This window comes from Neopelma chrysocephalum, unplaced genomic scaffold, assembly GCF_003984885.1.
Source record: "Neopelma chrysocephalum unplaced genomic scaffold, ASM398488v2 Primary Assembly neopelma1_71, whole genome shotgun sequence".
Lineage (NCBI taxonomy): Eukaryota > Metazoa > Chordata > Aves > Passeriformes > Pipridae > Neopelma > Neopelma chrysocephalum.
In genome coordinates, this window is record NW_020897731.1 from 5,568,476 (window position 1) to 5,592,950 (window position 24,475).

General features: G+C 38.3%; 1 protein-coding gene across 2 annotated transcripts in view; it reads right to left on the minus strand.

The window, feature by feature from the left end:
- The window catches only part of BOD1L1 (biorientation of chromosomes in cell division 1 like 1), a 36,006-nt gene extending 11,626 nt beyond the window's left edge, over positions 1 to 24,380 (minus strand). Inside the window, exons 1-16 of one of the 2 annotated variants that reach the window (XM_027686332.1) lie at positions 24,186 to 24,380; positions 23,724 to 23,848; positions 22,250 to 22,440; positions 20,361 to 20,981; positions 19,739 to 19,888; positions 18,221 to 18,387; positions 17,073 to 17,196; positions 16,577 to 16,721; positions 15,848 to 15,923; positions 8,859 to 14,946; positions 6,777 to 6,844; positions 5,248 to 5,317; positions 3,299 to 3,342; positions 2,308 to 2,395; positions 1,178 to 1,254; positions 438 to 522 (exon numbers count right to left, since the gene is read on the minus strand). In XM_027686332.1, coding sequence (XP_027542133.1) covers positions 438 to 522; positions 1,178 to 1,254; positions 2,308 to 2,395; positions 3,299 to 3,342; positions 5,248 to 5,317; positions 6,777 to 6,844; positions 8,859 to 14,946; positions 15,848 to 15,923; positions 16,577 to 16,721; positions 17,073 to 17,196; positions 18,221 to 18,387; positions 19,739 to 19,888; positions 20,361 to 20,981; positions 22,250 to 22,440; positions 23,724 to 23,848; positions 24,186 to 24,380 — 8,314 coding nt within the window. The remainder of the gene's footprint in view (positions 1 to 437; positions 523 to 1,177; positions 1,255 to 2,307; positions 2,396 to 3,298; positions 3,343 to 5,247; positions 5,318 to 6,776; positions 6,845 to 8,858; positions 14,947 to 15,847; positions 15,924 to 16,576; positions 16,722 to 17,072; positions 17,197 to 18,220; positions 18,388 to 19,738; positions 19,889 to 20,360; positions 20,982 to 22,249; positions 22,441 to 23,723; positions 23,849 to 24,185) is intronic. The other variant, XM_027686333.1, reaches the window with a different exon arrangement.
- Positions 24,381 to 24,475: the final 95 nt, after the last annotated feature.

A 24,475-nucleotide genomic window follows, 5' to 3' on the forward strand; every position in this document is an offset into this window, starting at 1 on the left:
TTCTCTACAGAAACAAACAGGATTGATGATGGTGAATTTTGACGGTGAACATATAACTTTTACACGAAAGGACACCTCTTGCTTGTGGTCAAAGCTAGGAGAAATTCTTGACACATAATCCTGACTGTGCTATTTTTCCATCTAGCTGTTTTTTTCCAGGTTTATTTCCAATTAGCTTTCCTACCCAAGGTACATCCTGAAGCAATAATGGAGCAAATGGGTGACAGCACAGCAGAAACATCAAAACTTCTCTCACCATTAAAGAACTAAGACTAATGCATTACTTGATAGCAGTAATAGAACAGACATCAACTAGAGAATATATGCAAGTTTTTGCTGGGATCAAGTTCATAATTTTTCTCAAAATCATTCAAATGAAAAGAAATTAGCCTTTAGTATGGGTTCAGAAAATCTACCATAGTGGGCAGTTTCATTACCTTTTTCTTCTGCAGTACCTTTAGGAGGTGTACGCATTACATCAATTTCTTTGGACACTTCTGCTGTATCACCTGAAATAACGTCCTACATTATTTTGAAACAAGAAAGAAAAGAGCATCTTACTACAGATTAAAGATCATTGTCAGTTACTTACACTAAAAAACAATCACAGTCCAATACATGAGTATTGTACTCATCAAGATTTTGTAATATCTCTAAAACACTTTGGTGCTGAGAAGCTTCCTCAGAAATCAGTGTGTAAGCCAGTCTCAAAAATTCTCCATGTACTCCTAAAAAGAATATCTTTTTTGTCCTGAATTCCTGTTTTGACTTAGTAGGAATCAGTGCAAACCCAGAACTCGGGTGAAGCCCAACACTCTCTTGAGGATCTCAGATCAGTATGACCATGTAGGTGCTGAACTGACTGGACAGCTGGCATCCAGCAAAGTTCCATGCTACCCTAAGCTCCTAATTATTGTGCAAATCAGCCCACCACACCTCGAAGGGATACAACAGAGACTCCTGTCTTTTTTTTTGTTTTCTTTTTTTTTTTCAAATTGTCTCCCCCTTGAAAAATCAACATTCTCTAGTCAGTTTGTATTCAAGACAATGCAAAAGTAGTTCACAGTTAATAATGAAAACATCCTCCAAAATAAACTCCTATAGGAATAAAGACTTAGATTTTAATCTTATTTACATTGTAGTTGTAGAACATTAAAAAAAAAGTTCTTGAAAATACCTTCATGTTATCAGGTTTTGTTTTGGAACACTGACTTTGTTCATCTTTTTTTACATCCTGAGCAATCAGCTGGTTGCCTGCAAAGCCAAGTAATAATTGAAGTGTTAAAAAAGTCTCTTCTGCATTTGTCATATTTTCATGCTGCTTTTATATCAGTTCATCATTACTGAGTTTCAAAAGTCTGAAAAGTAGCATCTTACAAACATAGGAACAGAAGTTATTCTAACCACTCTTTGAAAAAGAAGGCAAAACAATTCCAAAAGAGAATTACATGTTTCTTTTATGTTACAGGTGTGGTTTGTTTTGTTTGTTTGTTTTTAAAGATAAACTCGAAATTTGACAGGTACCACACCAAGAAACAGAATGTCAACTTCAACTCACCCAGAGACAGAGAAAGCAGTTAATGCTATGTGGGACACTAATGAATACATGACTTCTAATTACTCACTTAATCAAATCAAAATTCTTAGAAGAAGAATAAAAACTGTTAGAAAAAAAAAATACTAATAATTTTACTAACTTTTTTTTCCTAAATTGTTCTGATGGTGAGAAGACAAAAGCCGTTAAGGCCACAGCTTAAACAGATATTACACAGTCAGTCTCAATTACTATGTCGGCAAAATGTGTAACTTATTTCTAAGTTAACTTCATCTAAATTTAACTTAGAAATGTTCATGCCATTCAATGGACTAAATTTCTTCTCACTTTTTGCTTCTAGACAAATAAAAAGTTACACTAAAACTTAGTTCTTTCCAACCTAAGAGAAGGAAGCATCCAGCCCCAAAGTCAATGTTTAGATTTTCCTCTAATGATCAGCTTCCTTCCCTGTGTTTTATTTTAGAAGGATAAAATTAGTAATTATCTTTAAGACTATACAAAAATTTTTGTTCACTTACAATTGAAAAAGCTATAATACTCTTCTGTGCAGTAATTAAATTTGTTATATGTTTTTCAAATATAGTAAGTGTAATATTAAAAAGCTGTTTTGGGAGGATGAATTTCTTTGGAGTTTGCAATTCCCCATATTCCATTCTTTCCTCCAAAATACCATTTTATGGCCTAACGGCAGTAGAACTTCAGTTTGCAGCAGATAAGCTCTGCACAAATTCATGTAGTTCTGTATCACTTACATTTTTCTTTACCCATTGTTTCTGAAGATTTACATTGTATTCCTCTAGATCTATGTTCTTCAGTTATCTGGGTATCCAAGTTTTCCACCTACACATAAAACACAAAGAAAGATAACTCCTTACCGTCTTTTTTTCCCATAAAGTTTATAAACACAGACTGGAGAAACTTCTTCCTTCATGCTACTTTCAAGTGCAATGTGCATTAAAATGGAAAATAGCAGTTTACAAAAGGAATTTATTCCTAGAGCTCAAGTAACATTACTTCTATAGAACAGCACCATGAAAGAATTTCTAACTTATAGTATTTTCAGAATTTGATCAATATTTTTACAGAAAAAAAGGCTCAGAATTAATTAAGCACCCTACTAAGTGTTTTAAAAGCAGTTTATCACAGCAAATCATGCAAAATATTTCTGGATTTAAAAGGACACTCTCCTACATGCAGGAACAATAGAAGTATCTCACTAGCACCAAAAATGTGGCCAATCAGCATTACAATACAGTAATAAATAAATTTACTACTCAAGTTTAAGAAACCACAAACACATTTTCAGCTTCCTAGCTGCATTAAATGTCTTGTTTCTGCTCCATAAGAAACTTTGCAGCTTTCCCAGTTATCCCTTTTTTACTTATGAGTTCCTCCGAAATCACAGCAGATTGTATTAAACCAGCATGTTTCTAGTTGTGATCAAAAGCTCCAAGAATAATCCCTACTTTTTTCCCCTCTCTATTCTCATGGAGGACAAGCAAGCTTATCTTTTCTGCCAGTTAACAGTCTTGAAATAGTCATAGACTGTGGAACAATACAAGATTTATTTACTGGCAGATTTGAAAGAATAATTAGACATCAACCTACACAGCTGCACAGTCTCATTATACATAGCATATACAAAAATATTATTTTCCTTTAGAGAATATTTAATGTAAATAGGAGTAAATGTGAGTATGAAAAAAGCAGCACGGAGAATAAATTTAAAAAACAAGAACTTACATAAGAAGTTTCTCTTTCTAAAGCAATATTCCTCTGCAGCAAATCTATTAAAAAATAATTACAACACAATCAGAAAAGCTAAGCAAGAGCAAAGCATCCTGTACCTCACCTCTCTGAAAGGATTCCAGAGAACCTGAAACTATATAAAACTTACTTTCAATGTTGGAAATAAGAGACATCCAATCATCTTCTCTTTAACAAATACACAAACAAAACAAAGCAAGAGTATGGATTTCTAAAGCACAGGATAACTGAGAATCACTTTATGACTGAAATACAGGCCATCAAGGGGCTTTCATCTTTGAAATGCATGGTGACTTTGACATTTCAAATATAGTTCTATCATTTGAATGAATCAGAATTTCATCCATCAGAACCTCAGATGCTGGATCACAGGATGAAGAAAAACATGATCGAAACTATGCTCTAACATGCTTCCCGAGAACTGAAGTTTGCATAATTGTACTGGTGAGACCTGTAGCTGACCGAGTGCTTATAAGGAAATTGTCTGATTGCTAGACTATAACTCTGACAAAGTAGAGCCTTAGCCTTCCATATCACAAAAATGGGGAAAATAATTGTAAGTGCTGATTAGTGGTTTGGAGTTCTGAAAGAATTCCATAACTTCCAATACATAAAGAGAATCATAAAGAAGCTGCTCTATCGAGCGTTCTTAAAATCTGATTCATAAAAGCACTGAATTAATATTCTAATTAAAAAAAACTGCTAAAGTATTCCAAGCAGCCTTCCTTTCAGCTGCAGTAAGAACATAAACCTATAATTCAATAAAAAACTCTTTTTTACATACAGTTTTATACAATTTGTAGCTTATTTCTTCAATCTACATGTTTTAGCAACAATTCTTTCACAGCTATACTGCTGAGTTGCACATCCTTCAATTTTTAAAGCAGTGTCAAATGAAGAGCTAGTTCCTACCCACTCAAACAGCAATGATTTGTTTACATTCCAAAGAATCTTGGACTACTAAACTACTGTGTCTGCTGTTCATACTCCTGACAGGACACACATTTGTCTTTTAAACAACTTCCTTTTACGTACGTTGAGCTGTATGTATATATGCATGCATATATACATATAAGAGAGATTACTGTGGAGAAGAAAAAGAAAAAAACTCTCTACCAAGAGCTACAAAGCATTATTCTTCAGTCTGTGTCATATCCAACATGATTTACACAACAAATGGATTTTTGTTAAACATTTTACAAGAAACAAGATTATCACAGCTAGTTCAATCTGCACATTTTAAATCTTAAGTACTGTCTGTCTGGGAGACTGAGTGATGGAAAGTGGCATAGTAATACAGGCACTTCAAGAAACCTCAGAGTACAGAAAAACTGGTTCAAATTTTAGATTTGCTGTCCTGAAGTCCCCAGTCTTTTAACCCATTCTCAGGTTTACATTTTCTTTCTCCTGAATAGAGCATGTCTCTTATCACCCAGATGAACAGACACCACCATGAAACCAGGTATGTGAATCTGACCTACTCTGAGAGCACAAAAGAATTCCAGAGTTTTATACCAACGCTCATATATCATATCCTCACAGGGCCTGTCACAACACCCAAAAAACCAGGATGTTCTAAATTCATAAGGAAGAAAGCCATTCTTTGGGGAAGGTTCTGTATCCTTCCTGGGCAAATGTTTTTCAGCATTTATTGATTTAAAATGGAATGTTAGCAGTCTACTTTTTTAAAATCCTAAATGTTTTCCACCTTTCTTTCACTGTATCATTGGAAGAAAAGTCTGACCCTCCTTCTCTATCACAAACCAAATTCAAAGCCACCTGAACTCCTAGAAAAATTTCAAGAAGATTCCTGAAGGCTTTCTTCAATTTCTCTACACGTAGTATATAACACATCTGCAACCCTCCCATCACAACTAATAGTCTTTTCAGCATGAAAAGTAAGTTGCTATCAGTATAAAAATCACCTTTTTGCAATTCTTTAGTTGGAAGATCCACACATCCCTCTTCACTTCTTGCACTTTCAGGCTGTTGTGACTAAATACAAAATCAAAAGAGACAAGTATAGCAGACATTCAGAACAAGTACGTCTCACTCTCCTCCCTCATGTCATGATGAACGTTGTCTTATCATGATCTACAGAAGTCTTCAAAAGCTTTAGTACGACATCAGTACAAATATTAATGAGGAACACTGTCAGAGCTAAGTCACATTACTGTTCAACAGTGACCTTAGAGTTAACATTAGTACCAGAGATCAGTTTAAAAAAGCAGATCTCAAGAGAAATCTTAGGAAATCAAGGTGCAATGCAAATTCCAAATACAAACAATATTCTAGAAATGTTCACATACATGGAAAAAAAAAGAATCTGCAATGTATAACGAGGTACAATGAACTCTTTTCAACTCATGTTTTGGGTGGATTGGTTTGTTTGCTTAAAAAAAAAAAAAAGTTGCAGATCAGCTTTAAGTTATTGCTGCATGGATAATGCCGTATGGAGCTAAGTGTATTTAAGTCTGATCTGGACACTGTAAATTCAGCTAAGGTTCCATATTACTTGGCTGTACTGACTCTAGAACCATGTTATGCTGGTAAACAGTAAGCTGTTTGCAAGTGGAACTCAAGTCTAATCAATAAATCCCATCAGACTGACTTGGATTTTCCTGAAGTGCATCCCAGGCACCAAAACTGTGGTTCAGAAAGACTCAGCTGGTCTAAGAAGGACCTGCTGTCAGAAGCCCTGTGGAGACTCACCCTTCCATAGATGCTTGGGAGTCTCTGAACCATGTTATGCCTCAAAAAGCATATTTTTAGAGTCTGGCAAGATATGAATACATGGATACACTCCTGTATCCGAATGAAGAATTAATCCATGTGGAATCCTAGCTACTATGGATCACAGCCCAGACAAACAGACTCAGCTTTGGTCTTACAGAAGCTGTAGGTGACCATGAGTCCCAACACCCTGCATTATCAAGGGTGCCCAACTCTTCTGTAACAGCAGATAACAGGGCTGTAGTTATCAGAACAGAACAGCAGCAAGTGTTTCTCAAACACAGAGAATAGCAAGGAATTGATGCAATGAAATGAAATTAAATGAACAGCAGTGTGTGTTTACTGTTTCAAAGCACTAAACTAATACCTTCCAGCTGTAAGAGCCAGGGCATTGACGACTGTTTTACAAGCACTATCACAGGCAACACGCACATGGTACAACCAATTTTTAAAAAAGCAAACTTGGATGTTGTGGTCACGGAAGGAGCATGGCTGAGGGAGAGAATTAGTTCTAACACAAAAGAACATGGACAACCCACAGTTTAAATGCCAGCTGCCTAGAAAAGTACAGCTGAATAATCTGAAAAATGGCTCCTTTGAAGTTTTGCAGTTTAAATGCCATTTTTGCTGCACAAAAATCAAAAAGTACAGTAAGAAACCATATGAAGATGTATGATAATACAAGAAACAGTATAGTAAAAAATTTCAAAACAACAAATACCTTGTCAGTTCTCAAGTTACTTTCAAATTCTAGTTCTTCTGCCAACTTTGGTAAAGCTGCATTATTGCCTAATGAAACACAAATATGTTAAAATTATCAGGTTACATTATGCTGTGTTTATCTCACGAATGCTACAGGAGAATGCTATTTCTTAGTACCACCTCATGAATACAGCACATGAATTGAAACCCTTCCTGACAATGGAAACAATAGCAAGTCTGTTTGCTGGAAAACAGCTCAATAAAACTCTGAATTGGCATCTGCAAGAACACAAGTACTTCTATGTTTTCCTTAAATACAAATGGCTTAGAAAATATGGGCTATCAGGATTTACCACAGCATGCTTGTGAATTCTGACTTTGGCTTTTTTTTCTTGCTTTTCCTTTAAAAAGAAACTGTCAACAGCTTTTTCAGACCAAATAATAAACAGCAAACTACCTCTGTATTCATAATGAACAGCTAAGAGTTAATACTAAGGATAATATTTTGCTGTGACAATTAGATCTAAATCCATAAGCTCTAGAATCATAACCACTGAAATCCCCAATTTCTATAGAAACTGAACACTCAGTAGCTCCTGTTAGCGTCAATACAATTTCAGAAATATCTTAAACCCCCAGCCATTTCATTCCCCAGGGGAACAGTTGTGTGTTTATAACATCCGGAAAACAGGCCATGGCAGAAAACATCTTCACATGACTTCTACAGCCTTTTTCGAAACTTATTTCAGAAGCCTGTTTATACAGCTTTTTCTAAACAAAAAGAAACACTTATGACAATTCATCAGTGATGCATGCGAAGTGACTAAATTGTGGTTGCAATCCACAGAATAAGTACCATTACCCCTGGTACTTAGAGAGGCTACATCAATGGACAAGAAGGATTGAGGCAAGCACCAAGACAGAAATACTTTACTGTGTGGCAGTTTACAGTTTCATGGTTCATGCTTATCTCTTATGTAAACACTGAACAACATTTTTTAAGTTTACTAGATCAGCCTCTTTCCCCAACAAATCCGTAAGATCCCAAGATCTGCAGAGAGAGCTTTCCAAGCCGAACATCATTAAAACTAGAGAGTAAAGCCAATTTTTGAGAAACTGGACCTAAAGTCAAGTTATAAAATGTTTTTGAAATAATAGCAAAAGACAGACATGAGAAGCAAAAAGCTTTACAAGTAGAACTTGATCAGCACCATTCCATTTCCTGTGGTAGAAACAGATTCTTCTAGTATTTTTCTACAGTTTAATTTCTCTAAAATTTATAATGAAGTCATAATCTTGACTTGACTATAGCATCTATAGAATTTATTAACTTTCATAAACTTGATGCTTCAGCTACTCTGGAGGGTCAAACAGGAGAAAGGTTGAAAATAGGATGTTCATTACATGGTATTTTAGGAACTAGCAACCAGGTAAGTTCATTTCTATCTCCTATAAATTTTCTATTTAAAATAGACATCTCTTATCATTGCTCACTTAAAATGCTTGTTTAGGATAACTGTCTGATTCTTTTGTAACCTAAAGGAAGTCTATTCACAAGACAAAATTTAGTGTAAGACAATGAATCTGAACATGACCATTAAATAAGATCCAGAGAAAATCTGCAGTTATGATTACAGATGGTCACTCTTAACCTTCAAAATTGCTACAAAGTTACATTTCTAAAATGAACATACATCTAAATGAAATGCATCCTCTTTCCTAAAAAACCATTTTTGAATTTCGCTACACATCAGTAACAAACCCATCTGTAGCTCCACAATAATTATCCCTTGCAAACCACTTCATATATTAGCTCACAATTTTAAGTCGATGTATTTTAGTAATTTCTTTGCACTCTTAAAAATGTTTTCCAACACAACTCAGATAATTGTGTTCAGTCTATACCCCCAGAATCACATGCTTATTTAAATATTTGTCACCAATTCTTATATATATTATTAACAGCTATTTTGCAAATAAGAAAGCAATGAGGTACATTTGAACAGTGCACGTTATTTCTAACTATTATAATGGCAAAATGCACCTTCTTTTGACCGCTTTTAAACCAAAGAATGTAAAAAAAAAAAAAAGAGATCCTCACCTGCATTACTTTTTTGAAAAGTAACTTCAATGCCAGTATCATCTATTTTGACCAAGTTCATTTTATCACCACTGCCACATAGCTCTTCTACATGTAACAAAGGGAGGTCACTTTTTTTCCCTAATTCTGCTTCTATTGTTACTTCACTATGGTCGGTGTTTACAGTCACTTCATTTGCAGAAACTAAAGAAAGAGCCTGTGCCTTAGGCAGGGGAGTCCTTATTTCAGAAAAGTCACTTTCTAAAAGCAAGTCTGAGTTCAATTTACAGTTTACATTCTTTTGAGTTTCACTCTCTACCACTGTTTCCGAAATCACAGAAGAGAGTTCTGACGTAACATCCCCGTGCAAAACATCTTCAGCTTGCTCACCATCCTCATGTGCCTCTGAAGGACTCTCGGCAGTCTCTGTACTAATCTCCACGCAAAGGGCTTCATCTACACTCATGAGGTTCACTGAATTTTCATCAGTTTCTGTGATTTCACTGTCTACTGTGGTCTGAGGCGCTGCCGACTCTGCACCCACACCACTCTCATGCGTCTCACTCTCCCCACCAATGGCAAGCAAAGAATTCCTGCTGGGAATTCTACAGGCCTCCTCTGGGCCTGTAGTTGATAGCATGCATTCGATCTGGTTAGCAGTATTAAAAATTTCTTCACTTTTGTCTTTTACTTCTGTACTCTCAGCAGCAAGTTGACTTTCTTCTATGACTGTGAAGGTGAAGAGACTATCACATTCTTCCATTGTGCTCAGGGTGATCACTGCCCCCTCCTCCTTATCTCCTTCACTTGAAGCAGCGTGTTGATCTTCATTGTCGGTGGCAACCCTCAGCACAGGAGCTCCACATTCTCCCACAAAAATCACAGAACCTTTGTTTTTCCCATCTGCATCGAAAGCAGCCAGTCCAAACTGTTCATCTACAGCTGCAGTGGTCTCCACAATCTTACATTCTTCTGATGCATTTCGAGAAAGAATGGCATCTTCCTCTCCTTCTGCTACAATGAGCTGACTTTCAGCTTGCGGTGCTGCACTGATCAGGACTATCTCACATTCTTCTGTCATGCTTGTAGTGATCATAGCAGCTTCGTATCTTCCTTCTGTTTCTGAAGCAGCGAGTTTGTTTTCATCTTGCATAGTTACACTTGACATAGGAGCTTCAAAACATTCTGTTGTACTTGTAGAGATGATTACTGTTTCATTTTTTGACTCTGTGTCTGACAGGTGTTGAATTGCCTCTTCTGTGACTTCCCCTGACATTACAATTACCTGTTCTTCCATAACGCTTGTGGAAATCATAGCACACTCATCTTTTTCTTCCTTACCACTAGCAGCTGGATGACTTTCATCATCATCATCATCATCTCCTCCTGTACTGGATTCACTAGGCATGGGAACCTCATATATTTCCATATCTACAGAAACCATAGCATTATCATTTATTTCTTCTGTTTTCACAGAGGAGAGCTGACCATCACATTCAACAGCTGCACTTGACATAGGAGCCTCAAATTCCTCCACAATACTGGTGGAAATCATAGTGCACTCATCTTTCTCCTGCTTACTGCTAGAAGTATGCACACACTCTTTAAGCTCTGTAGCTGTACTGGGCATAGGCACCTCTGTGTCTTCAGGGTCTGTTAAGATCATAGAGCTTTCCCCACTTTCATTTGCTCTTGCAATAGCAAGTGGACCTTCTTCAGCATCCACTGCTGAATGTAAGGGAGCATCTTCCACTGTACTAGTAGAGATGATATCACCTTTTACTTTTACTTCTCTGTCACCAGGAATAAGAGAAGTCTCATATTCCTTTGGAACTGCACTACTTATAGAGGCATCAAGTTCTCTGCTGTCAAAGGAAGTCATGGCATTCTCATGTTTATCTTCAGCACCAAACTGGGCGTTATCTTGCACGGCCATAGCACTCGTCATGGGACCCTCACATTCCTCAGCAAGTACGGGAAGCAAGGTACCTTCATGCTTTGCTGTATGTGCTGCCAAGGCACCCTCATTTGCAGTATCTGCACTGGTTACGCTGCTTTCAACAACCCCCTTATCATTTTTACAGTTCGTGCCAGAAGTGGCTTCTTTCTCTGCACTTGTCATGCTGTCAATAGTAAGCTTATTTGCATTTGTGCCAGCCACTCCTGACTCAGCTTCCATTTGTTCAGGAACTATGCAGATAATGGAACTTTCACCTTCTTCAGCATCTATACAAATTAGTGCGTTTTCACTTTCCATTCCTGTACAAGTAGAAGCATGCTCATTTTCTTCATTTCCTCTTCCTGTACTGGTCACAATGTCCTCACCCTCTTCATCCTCTTCTTTTGAGCCTGTACTAGTCACAAACCCCTCATCATCACATAGACCTACACTGACTGTAGTGATATTGGCTTCTTCCTTTGCCCTTATACTGTCCATTAGACTTTCACATTTTTCAGCTTCTAAACAAACTCCAAATCCTTCATTGCTGTCTTCTAGCCCTGTGCAGACTGCATCATCTTCTGGCGTTATGCCTGTGCTGGTCACTGCACTTTCACCATTTACAGTATCCTCAGATTTGTCACCACTAGTTCCAGTAGTGGCACTGTTGTTTGTGACCATTGCAATACATGCACCAGTTACAGTGCTTTCTCCTTGGGTATCTGTACCACTCACAGCGCAGATTATGAAGTTATGACCTCTTTCTTCTGCACCTGTGCAAGTTACAGTACCTTCATGTTCTTTCACTTGGCCAGCTGTCACACTGCCCCTAAATTCACCTGAACTGTCACCACTGGTTGACCCTTCACCTGTTTCTGTTCCTGCACTAGTTACAGCTCCATCGCTCTCCACTTCACCTAAGCAGGATACAGAACTTTCAAGTTTGCCTGTGTCTACACAAGTTGAGGTCTTCCGCTTTTCTTCAGAGCCTGCGCTAGTCACAGCATCATCTTTTTCTTCTGCTCCAGCACTATTCACAGTATCTTCAATTTCTACTCCACTTGCATTGACTGAAGCCTTATCACTTTCTTCTGCATCAACCATGGTACAGTCACCATTTTCTTCTCCTTCTGTGCTTGTTAGGAAACTTTCACTTTCTGCTAATCCTGCAGTGACAACACTGCTGCCACCTTCTTCAGCTGCTGCAACAGTACAGTCACCAGCATCTGCTCCTGTGATGAAACTGGAGCCCTCACTACTTTTTACCCATATGCCTGTTGTAAAACCTTCATCAGCCTCTATGCTTGTGCAGATTGCCGCCACCTCACCTTCCTCTGAGCAAGTGGTCGTAGCATCACTGCCCTTTTCAGAATGTGATGCACACTCAGTTCTTTCCTCTCCTGTACTAGTCGCCATTGCAGTGCTCTCAATGATCTTTTCTGTGCTAGTTCCTATCACAGTGGCTGGAGTTGTTGGTAGGCTGCTAGGTTTACTACTTCCAGCACTGGTACCTACTCCATTGCTTTCATTTTTGTCTTCCACGCCAACCAGACTATTCCCTTCCTGCTCATTGGCTGTAACAGAGTCTTTGACACTTTCCTCAGGAACTCCTTCAGGCACTAACACAGAGGAAGACTGTATCAGATCATCATTGTCATGCACCTCATTCTTTTCCACATTATTCATCATTGCGCTTCTTTCTCCCTTTGTGGAAGGCTCTCTATTCAAGCGCTCTCTTTCTTTTCTTCTAAGGGGAAGTTCTTGTGCTGTTACATCTCTACAATCTTCAGTTACGTCAGACATCAAGTTTTCCTCTTTTATTTTCAACTCCCTGTCCTGAGAGCTTTCGGACTTTGCTTCTTGACTAGGTAACCCAGTTGTACTGTCTTCCATTGCCTCTTCATCAGGTTGGGGGACCTCATTATCTTTTCCTATACTGTTTGTCATGGTGTTGTCACCATCACCTTTCATGACAGAACTCGGCACTGCACTATCTTGCTCCATGTATACAACGTGTGCTGCATCATTTTTCAAAGTGAAAGTGTCTTTCAATAAAGAAGTCTCACCAGAATTATGGCATTCTTTAGACATACTACCTAAGGAATCTGTAAAATCTGAGACATCCGTATCCATGGACTTCGCATCAGCAGCATCTTCTCTGGAAGAACTAATTGCTAAAGAAACATCATCTGAATTAGAATTTATCACAGTTTTTGAATTCTTTGGTCTTCTGCTATCTTTTGAAGCTTGATCTTTACTGGGCACATTGCGTAAGATTCTACCACTTGTTTCATACACAACCCTCCTTTTAGAAGCCCCTTTTTTACTGGGTCCTTGATCCATGGAAGCTTGTTTGGACGAAGTTTCTAAGGCACCAACTTGTTTATTAGAAATAGCTTCTTGTTCAATAGTTTTTTCAGCTGCGGGCAGAAATCGCGAGCCACGGTTTTCAGGATCTGCCAAGCTGTGTTTTATTCCCTTATTTGAAACAGAGCGAGATGCTTTTTGTTTTGCTGCATTCTTGACATCTGCGGCTTGGACTGAGTTTTGAATGTTTTTTCCTTCAATGTTGGATGTTTCCTGTACTTTTGTTTGTTTCAAATCGAGTTCCATCAGCTCTTCTGCATGACCAGAATCATTATTCATAGTTGCCTTTTGAGCGGCTGGAGCCTGGCTGCTTTCAGTTGTGCTGGCTGATTGCTTTTCCTCCTTAAGTAAATCTTGGTTTGATATACTGCCTTTTCTGTTTTCACAGGATACCTTCTTGCTTTGTTTTTTATCCATTGCCACTGTGACATTCAATACTTTTTCATGCCCACTGTCCACTTCTTTACTATCTTTATCTTCTGATTTGATGCTCTCTTCCTTCTTCTTTATTTCCTTGTTGCTGTGCTTTAAGTTCCTGCTTTTGTGACCTTCAGCAGAGAACCTTCTTTCTAGCTTGAAATTACTTAAATCTTTATCACCTCTATATTTTTCTTTTACAGATGCCTTTTCTCCAGAATGTAACTTAACTCTGTGACTTAAGTCTTTTTGTGATCCCTGAGTTGATTGTGTGCCACTCACAAGCTCAGACTCAGCACCACTCTCCTCAAAACCTTTGTCATCATTCTTGGATTTGTGTTGTTTATCTGAATCACTGTCTTCCAGGCTCTTATCTTTGTCTACTTTCTGTCCAATCTCTTGTTTTGTTAAATTTTCCTGTAATTCTGTTTCAGATACTTTGACCTGTTTACTATGACCCTTTGACTTGGACTTTAACAAAATCTTGTCTTCTACAAGGCTCTTAGATCTTCGTCTATCTTTATGAACGCCGTCTTCATGTTTTAAATTACAATCAGAGTTAGTTGATTCTATTTCATGTTTATCTTCTGAGTAGCTTTCACTCCTTCTGTGTGATGCAGAAGCAAGTTGCTTTGAGGCACTTAGGGAATCCTTTTGTGGTTTAGAATCACTCAGCGACCTTTTGGTCTTGCATTCTGCTCTTGATTTTTCTGTTGAGAGATGTCTGTCTTTTTTATTTTCTTTCCGCAGCAATTCTTCAGCTTTTAGGGTTGATTCAGAAGTGGTTTTCCCATCTTTTCCTGTTACTGATATTTTCCGTTCACTTCGGTGTTTACTTTTCCTTTCAGATTTGTCATCTGAGGAAACCTTTACTTGTTGATTATGTTTCTGGCCACCATCTTCTCCTTTCAAACTTCTCTCAGATGAATGGAGTTCGACATCTTCATTTGATTTATGAATACCATCTCCTTTATGTTTGTGCTTTAAAGAAAGTTTATCTTCTAAACCAGTTCTTTCCTTTTCATTTTTATCTCTGTAGGACTTGGCTTCTTTTTTGGCAGCATTTTTCGTATGTTGAATTTCTGTGTCAGTATCTTTTTTGGGGTGTTTTTCATTTTTAGATATGGATTTCTGCTTCTGTGGTTCTTCAGTATTGACTTCTGCTCTATCCGATTGTCTTTTTGGATCCCTTGTTTCACTGTCCTGCTGGACTCCTTCGGCCTGAAGAGAAGTGGAGGGTTTTCTTCTATGTTCTTTTTCTGCTTTAGAATCACTTTTGGTTTCCTCAGTTGAATGCCCCCACTCTGAAAGTCTTCTAAGTTGTTTAGAGGTTTCACTTTTCCCATGATTATGCTTCAATTCTTTGGAAGAATTTTTTTCACAAGTCTAAAAAAGAGATTTTTTTATATATATAAGTAAATGTTACACAGTTCCTTCACTATGTGACCAAACAGAACTGCTAAGGACAAACTCTCCATAAAAGCAGTACACCAGAGGATACACTTAACAATGTAATAAAAAAATCACCTAAAATACAGTTAGTAAAAAAATGAAACTTGCCATTTTCATTTCAACTATCTGCCATTGTGTAAAAATCCAAAGGAAGAGAAGTTAACCTTAGGCAGACTTTCTGACCTTTTTTTCTTTTCTTTATGATTTTTCTTTCTAAAATGATTTAAACAGATTTTTGAATGGACAATCATAATTTCAAGTGCTCCATAAGTTACTTTAAACAGCCATTATGTTCTCTGTTAAAACAAAACCGTAACTAAAAAAATCAAAACTAAACAACACACCAAAACCTACAAAAGACAAATCTAGACTTCCATTTGAACTTCCAACTGCTACCTTTTTTTTTTAAATAATGTTGTTGATAAAAATTCTTGACATAAAAATTCTCTTTCTTTTAGCATTCAGACCACAGTCAGTTTTCCTTTAATTTTCCAGTGAGAAGTTTAAACAGATCAAGCTCCTCAAGTCTTTGCACATAACACTTTGCTCTTTTTTAAAACCCAACCTCATTTACAGATTAGGGCTTAAAACTCATCTTGTGTTCTACTACAGCATGCATTAGCACTGAATCACAGACCCTGTATTTCAGTGGCTATTGGAATTCAGAAAGCACTACTACAGCAATGTCAGACCACTAATACAACTGAAAGAACTGTCAGGGAAAAACTAATTAACGAGAACGAATGCAATTATACGCAGTTTAGTGTGGACATATGAAAAAGTCTATTAGAATTAAAAAGGAAGACTATTAAGTTTATATTTGAGAGACACATACCTCATTTGTCTTTTGCACTTCTTTAGAATCTTCTTCAGAGGGCTCATATTTCTTTCTGCAGCCATCTTCAGCACGCCTGAAACAGGTATTTGGACAATTTAATAAAGAAAAATTGCTATCAGCCTAACATTACTTTATAAACTTTCTGCTTTCAAAGCTGAAGGTGAAAGAGAAACGCCTACTAAAAATATGGAAACAGAACTTGATCACCCCACTTCTGACTAACCAATTTGCCCAGGCTTTTCTCTCTTGTAAAACTATGTGTATCAACTTAAAAAATATTCTCTGGATGTCAGTGCTTTATGAGTATGACAATATTACTACTGCAGTTGTCCCTGTAAAATGGGTAAGAGCTCGCCTTGCCCCATATATAACTGTACATAAAATACTTATCTACATAAAACATCAGTTTCAAGATGAAGCCAAGCTGACTTACGTATCAGATGCACAAGCATGTAAAAGCTCTCTATTCTCATGCCTTTATTACCATTCTGTGTACGAAAAGCCAGTAAAGACTGCTACTGCAGTCTGAGTTGCAATATATTTAAGCAGCTATAATTTGATTTTCTGCGCCTGAACTTCATGCTTATTAGTAACAAAATTATGTGAATATTCTAATAGAAAACTGCTAAAGTCAATAAGGCTAAGTACAAAGTTGAAAAGAACCTCTGAAATCTGCAAAAATGAATATTCAAAACTTTAATTCCTTTTGAGAAAATACATAAATACCTTGAATCTCTTTTTCTTTTTCTGCTCAAGGCCACTTTTTTTTCTAAAATTTTCTGTTCTTTAAGCACATCCTTAATGCTGGTACCAGTAGCTTTTGACTCCAGACCTTTTGATGATGGTTCTTCTAAGTGCAAGCCACTTTTTCCTAATATAATACACAAATGATGAAATACATATGCATGTCATTATATTACTGTTTCAGCTATAAATATGACTGAAAGCAGTACAGAGAGTACTAACGTGTCATAGAATACCTGTGTCTATGGGTATTCACTGAGTCTAAGCAGTGTAACGATACATGAAAAAGTGGAGATGAAATTTCATACTAATAATTTGCTTTATACATTTTTCTTTTACATCACTGTTGAAACACTGGGTTGTTAAGCAAAGGAAATTACTACAGACCTATGACCATTATTAAAAGCTGAAAGTTTTCTTTCTAGAGTGTAAGTTAGAGCAAGGTGGTAGGGGCTAATCATACCTTTACTTCTCATACCTTTAGCATTTTGATTTCCAGGTTTTAGGGATTTTGTTTTTTCTGCAGCCTTCTGTTTGCGTTTTTCTTCAAGTCTCTCTCTGTTAATTTGCCTTCTTAGGAGTCTCTCTTCTTTTTCTTTGGCCTAGAGATAAAAACCAAGGAAAACAATAATTATCATTAGGTCAAAGACCATTATTTGATTGCAAATGTAAGTCTAAAACCCATAGAAACAGAGCATGCTAGCTTGTGATGTGAAATTAGCTGAGTTCCAGAGTTTCACTGCTGCCTAACACTGCAGATTGAAGCTATGAGACCTTCTCAAAGAACATATATTATTTTTTATTTTATACATATATATATATAAGTACTAATATATAATATATACATAGTGTATATATACTAAGTATATATTATATATACAACTATAATTATATTATATATATAACTATTTTTACCTGGCCAAAGGAGAAAATCTAAAAGAACTGCTGCTCCCTCTTCTGCGTGTTGGTCCCTCTTCCACAGAACAGAGTGCACATGCTTAAATCTCCTTCCATTCTCAGTGGTTGCAGACTCGCTACAAACTACTGATTTCATGGACAGTAAGAACTACATTTTTAAAGAGTTGGTGTAATGAAGTCGCCTGCAGTACTCAACACAAGCCTGACCTACTCAACATCCCACTGAAGGCAGAGGACAGGTAGATATGGGCTACTTTGTCCACCCAAATTGTCATTATATATGTTAAATCTACTGAAGACCAGATTTTTCGTAAGTGCAGCAGTTCTTACTCTCCCCATCAAATTACTCAGTTGAGAAAGAATTCACCCATTGCTGTGATTCTGTGAAGACACTGCATGTAATTAGCAATCCTCTGTCAACATCAAAAGACTGTTTATTTTGGAGGAGGGGAAAGACATAGAAAAGTGTGTCATTGCTTTCACCACCAGAAGCCTTCAAACTATAACCAGCAGAGCAGAGCACTGTGCTGCAGAGCAGATCGTGCCATACTGATAGACACCTGAAGAAAGGGCAGTTGTAACACAAGGGAAAAAAAAATCTGAAGTGAGAAGGAACAGAAGACTCCACAACTCCCCCTCACAAACCACCACCACATCAGAAGTGGAATTTCTGCTCTATAAAGAGCAGTACCAAACCATAACACTTACAATGGACTGACGGAGTTGTTCCACAGTTCGTTCATCATCAGAGTCACTGAAATATTTGGAGTACAGGAAAGGCTTGTGAACGTACGCGTTGCGAACAGGCTTGGCTTTCCCATCGCTCAGCTCGTTAGCCTGAGGCTTTGTCTTACTTTGACTCTTTTTCTCCTCTTCATCTAAAGAAAGGTTAGTGAGTATAGAGACATATTGATAAATTAGGGCAGTGCTTTCAACACAACTTTTGAGGAGGCAAAGCTACTCAAAATGTATTAACAATTATTTACTCTAAAAATGAAACAGTTAAAAAATACTCTTTTACCATCAAAATATCACTAGATTTTGAAAAAAATGAAAGGTGCATTCATGTGTTTGTGTACATCATTGAGCCAAAAATTTGCAAGACACAAACCCCAAAATAAACTGGGATAGAACAACTGTGCTTTTAATGCCATTGTCCTTTTACATACAATATTTTGTAGTTAACTACGCGTAAGAAGTCAGAATGTAATTTCTGCTATGTATTAAATGATGCTTCTCCCCACACCAAAAGAACCGTACAGTACTTGAATACCTGAAAACTATATGGGCTTACTAAAATACATAAACAAAACACGTTGTTGTTTACACTCATGTAAGTATTAATCGAGTATAAATAAATAAATTTATTTCCATTTTATCAGGATTATTAGAAATAGTGCAAAATCCCTTGTGCTCCATACTGTGCAGATTATTTCTATTCCCGAAACATACTTAAGGCTTGCTTTCTTTTCACAAATGTTCAGTCATAACTGAACAACATCTGTCATGTTTCAAGGTAACAGCAAAGGCAGAGAATATGCAAGTAATTCAATGCTTCTAAATAATATTCTTAGAGCAGAAAAAGTAAGCTGTGAGCATCCTACAGAGAATGCATTCAGGTACTAAGGCACTCTGCATTATGAATTGGAAAATCTTACTAACTGCAGAGGTCACATCTGCAGAAATCAGGGTCTGAGGTCTGTACTGGACAGGGGGAACACAAAAAGGTAACCCGGTCAGTGAAATCATCTGGTGTTTCTGAATTTTTAAGGTTAGATCCATTCCTGTTCCCTTTACTGTGGTCAAGTAGAATTTGGACATTCCTGCAATCCTAAAGCTCTAAAACCAACCTGATCTGCAATGCCAGCTACAACCACTACCCCAAGGTCACAAAGCACTCCAATGTTACACCAAGTTCATGGCAGCATGGAGGGGAAAAAGACCCAGAGAGACTGACATATTGACCTTTAAGTGCTTTTGTCATCTATGGAATACTGCAGCATAAATAAGATTTACAATGTTTAGAATATACCAAACTATTAAAAAATATTCAAAAAGTAATACTTGTCTTTTTCAATTGCACACATACTATCCATTCCACAGTCAAATTCTTTCTCACAGGTAAGTACAATAAAACAAACTGCAAACCCTAACATTTATGATATGATGCACTCAACAAAAGCATTACATACTACTTCTTGCTGCTTAACAGTCTAATTATTTTACCATCTGATGTGATCTCCCCTTCTTCAGTACTGTCAGAAATTACAGGCTCCTCTTCACTCTCTTCTTCAAAGGAAGAAAGGTCACTGGTATGGACAGAGCTGACCGTGATGTCACTGAGTACATCCATATCTGAATCTATGAATGATATTTCTTGCAAAGGAAAAAATTGAAACAAAGAGCTGTAATGCAGCACACCATATTTGTGAAACATTTTTTACCAAAACAGCAATTTCATCACCGAGAACAAAATTATCTTAAGAACTAGGAATAAGAAAACAAAATTATAACACCTTAACGAAATGTTATCAGGCTAACTCTGGTTTACTCAAAAACAAAAATCACCCTGAGGTACAACTATAAACTTTAAAATGAAGACTGGAATTGTCCAGACAACTTGCCAGATTAAGGCAGATGACCAACCACACACTTGAGGAATCAAAGCTCATCTGATTCCTAATTTGGGTGCCTCAGTTAAGAGATATGGACAAGCCCAACTGTGGCTAGCAAGACAAATTTATCAGAAAACTTACATTCCAGAAATACTTCTGATTCAACTCCTGAATACACTTAAAAAACCCACCTCATATTCATATTTTGAAGAAGAGTATTGCCCACACCATACCTTCTTTAGTTTCTTTCGTGCTTTCAGTTGTTTTATGTTTATTGCTATTTTTTTCTGGAGCTAACTGTTTCACTGGTTCTGATTCTTTTGCTTGCTTTTCTTCTTTTGACTTCGTAGTATCATCGCTTTTCTTTGAATGGTCAGACTTCTTGTCAAGCTTTTCCTTCTTTTCTTTTCTTCTTTCACTCTTTTCACTGCTGTCTGGTTTCTTGTCACATTTATCCAATAATTTACTCTTTTGATCTTCACTTTCCTGTTGAATATCTTTACTTGTAAAAGTCAAAACATTAGTATCCTTTGCTGAATTTTTTATTTCTTCACTTTGGTAGGGAAGGTCATTCAAATCTTCATACTTTGCAAGTGTTTCAGCCCCTTCTCCCGAAAGGTCACAAATTGCTTTCTCTCTGTCTGGCAAGTCCTCCATGTTTTTGTCTTTATCAGTGCTACCATCCACACTCTGCTGAGATGAGAGTTTTTTTGCAACTTTGTCATTGTTCTTGGAATTTGAGGTCTCTGTTGAAGCCCTGGCAGCACTTGCTTCTTGGTTAAGAGACGTTATTGTTTCCAAAATGGACATTGCATCACTAGCTACGTTAGCACTAGGAGTTGTAGCAGAGACACCTTAAACAGTAAGAAAGAACAGAGTTTTACTTTACCCTAGTTTATGTAATTCTGTTTAGATAGAATGTTAAACAAGTGCAAAGAAACAGAATAATTACTGTCTATAAAATATGCATAATTAACTATTTGACTAATTTCGCATTGAGAGATTTTGGTTAAAAAAAAAAAAGACCAACCAGATAAAAAACTCCATGAAGCTGCATTCCTGCAGCAATTATCATGTTATTACCAGGGATTCATTCTGCTCTGTGATACACCTCTGTTCCTGAGGTCTGCTAGGGAATGCGGGGATTGTCAATGGGAAGGATGTTCTGAACACAATCCTTGTTCATCTTTACCAACATCCCAAATGGGATGATGACTCTGGATATATTTTATATATGCATATAAAGAATTATATTACATCCTCTCTCTATATATAGGTACACACACACACACTGCAGCAGATAGTCCGTGTCTCACACCTCTAGTATCTCCATAAAAGTCATGGAAAATGGACTCAGCATATTGATTATATAACAATGGGACGATTAGATATACCTTACCACTTTTCCATCCTCTTAGAACCAACTCTGAAGATGGATGAGAAAGGGTTAAGTAGACTAGGACTAAGAGTTGCAGCTGGCTTGTTAACCCACTTTAAAGGAAGTGGGCCTCCCAGGAAAAAGCTTTGGATTTAAATAAAGGGTCTGGTTACAAATAGATGTACTGCTGTGGAATATCTCAGGATGTGAAAGAATGGACAGTTACCTGTAGGAGTGTTTAGAAGTTGATAACAGGCAACATAAATAAAAACCCTGAAGAAAAAGCGTTGTGTTGATAAACAAACTAAAGATTGGTGACTTACAGCACAACTTAAGCTCCTGAGAGGAGCCATTCAAACTTTAAGGCACACAGCAACTGCACAAAGACAGGGAACTGTCTCTTAGGTAATTTTTTTCTGACCTACCAATGGATAGAAAAACTGAATTGTTCTTCCCTTATCTGTGTTTGAGGGCCAAACCCTGAGACCAACTTTTCTCACTACAGTAAACTGATTCCTCGTAATCTGAAGCAGAAGTGACAGTGACATGGTCGTAACAGGGTGACATCTCTTCTGCCTTCTACCTTTATACATACAGTAACAGATAAGTGTTATGGTACTGCCTGGAGATCCGTTTGCTAATACTGATGCTAACAATGTTATGCCAGCAGCAAACCTAGTCGATGTTTCTGCTCTCTTAAACCCCACTTTTGTTAACAGACTGCTCAGAGAAATGGTAAAATACCTTGTACTGTAACAGAAGCATCTGCTTTGTCCTCACTCGGAGCTGTACTGGGCCCTGCCTCCTCTTTGTGATTCAATGTGGCTAAAAATTCATGGACAGCTTTTTCCACCTGAGGTCTGAATGTGTGGTTGATCTTTGGGTCCACAACCTGAGAAATAATTCTGTCAATTCCAGATTCCAACATTCCAGACCTGGAACAAAGTTACAGGAATTAGTAAGAAAAATTATATTTCAATATCCTATTAATGAAGTATGACCATTTAGATGTGACATAAACACTCGTAAGAAACTCCATGGAAGCAATAATGTTTTCTGAGCATCACTGCGGCTATGGATTCAGCCTGTGTCCTATCCATAAGAAAAAAGTGCTAGAGAAACAAACCAATCCAAGCACATGGAATTAACACAACAAACAGCCTGCTGTTGCAGTATTTCTGCTTACACCTACAAATGTTATTTAATTGCAAAAGCCACTTGTGGAAAAAATTAAGAAGAAACCAAATATGATCAATTCCCACAGCATAAAAGAGATGACTTATAGAAGGCATGAGGGACAAACAGCTACTAGACCACTCGCTGCCACCCTAAGTTACTTACTCCCCAGCAGAGTGCAGCAAGTTCTGCAGCTTAACAGAACACCTTTAATCTTCCATAAAATAAAATAAATGGCAATAGAAAGCTTTATATCTGTATCAATGTCTTTAGACCCCTGTAATCTTCTGTGGGACATATACTGCCTCTTGTCCTCATTGCTTCTTTAACAACAAACAACATCCACTCCCCTCCCTACAAACCAAACGGCTCCTCAGTACAAGTTATCAATGGTACCACCACAGGATAACTGAGTAAGTTTGTTCCTATATCCCTGGTTTGATCCAATTCAATGACCAAGCTCACCGTATTTTGAAGAAATTTCCTAACGTTTCTTATGACTCTTAAGATTTGAGAAGAAACACTGGAGGAACCTTCATGAAATAATGTAATATCAGGTAAGTGTTCAACATCATTTTAACATAACACCAATTCTTATAAGCCTCTTCTCTGTCCAGCTAGATTTACATCCAGGTTTTGCTATGTGACTTTCGCCTTGTACTCTGCAGAGCTTAGTTTGTCAAATACCTTTAATTTTCCTTAGCTGCAAACATGATAGGTGCAATTTTTATACCTCCCTTAGAAGAAAAAGTAAAGGCAGATTTTAGCTAGGGGGTTACATCCCAAGTTAAAATCAAGGTTTCCACCCCTGCAGCATATTGGATCAGATAAAAAAATATCTGCAGTCTAATTCTAAGTAATGTTGATGGCAACTTACTATCTGAAGTAATACCGCATTTTAAAGGTTACAAAAAACAAAATAATGAAAGAGCTTCTTCAGAAGCTTCTTTGAAGAAAGCGGACGCTTTACATTGACCCAGAGTCTCCAACACCTAGCATGCTAGAGGAGCACGTTTAGAGAAACCCCATGGCTGTCACTTACTTGAGAACCTGCTGCCTAATATTATTTCTCAGCTGGTTCTTGTTCAGATGAGGACTCCAGGTATGAGTCGCCAAATGATTGGAAACAAAGTTGTCAACGCGCTGTCTCAGATTCTGGTAGGCAGGCTAGAAAGCAACAGTAGAGAGGTTGGACTGGAGGGGTTGGATAAGCGGCTGGTTATTCCCTCGGAGGCCGGGCTGGCACGTCGGACCCCCCCGGTCCCCTGAAGGCACCGCCGCTGTCGCTCCCGCTCCCTGGCGGCGATGGCAGTGCAATAAACGCGGTATCTACCGCGGACACCGCGCCGAGCCGGCCGTATGTGCTCCCTGTGCGCCCCGCCGGACACGCCGCGCTCCCGCCGAGCGCGGCCGCTCCGGCTCTGCCCCGGCCGGGCCCGGCCTTGACCTGCCCGAGCCCAGGGCGCCGGGACCCCCCCGAGACGCCGGTGCCGCCCGCCCGCACCTTGGTGTCCACGTCGGCCAGGCAGTCGCGGCGGAACTGGTCGAAGAGCCCCTGGCTCTTGAGGTGGTTCACGATCATGGAGACCAGCTCGGGTTCGGCCGCACCGCCCCCCGCGCCGGCTCCGGCCCCCGGCAGCGGCGGTGGCTGCTGAGGGGGCGGCGGCGGGGGCGGTGGGGGCTGCGGGTTGGTGGCCATGGGGGCGGCGGGGCGGCGGGTGCTGCCGGCGGTGCCGGGCGGGCCCCGGAACGGGGCTGCTCACCGAGCCGCGGCGGCGCTGGCCCCGGAAGCGG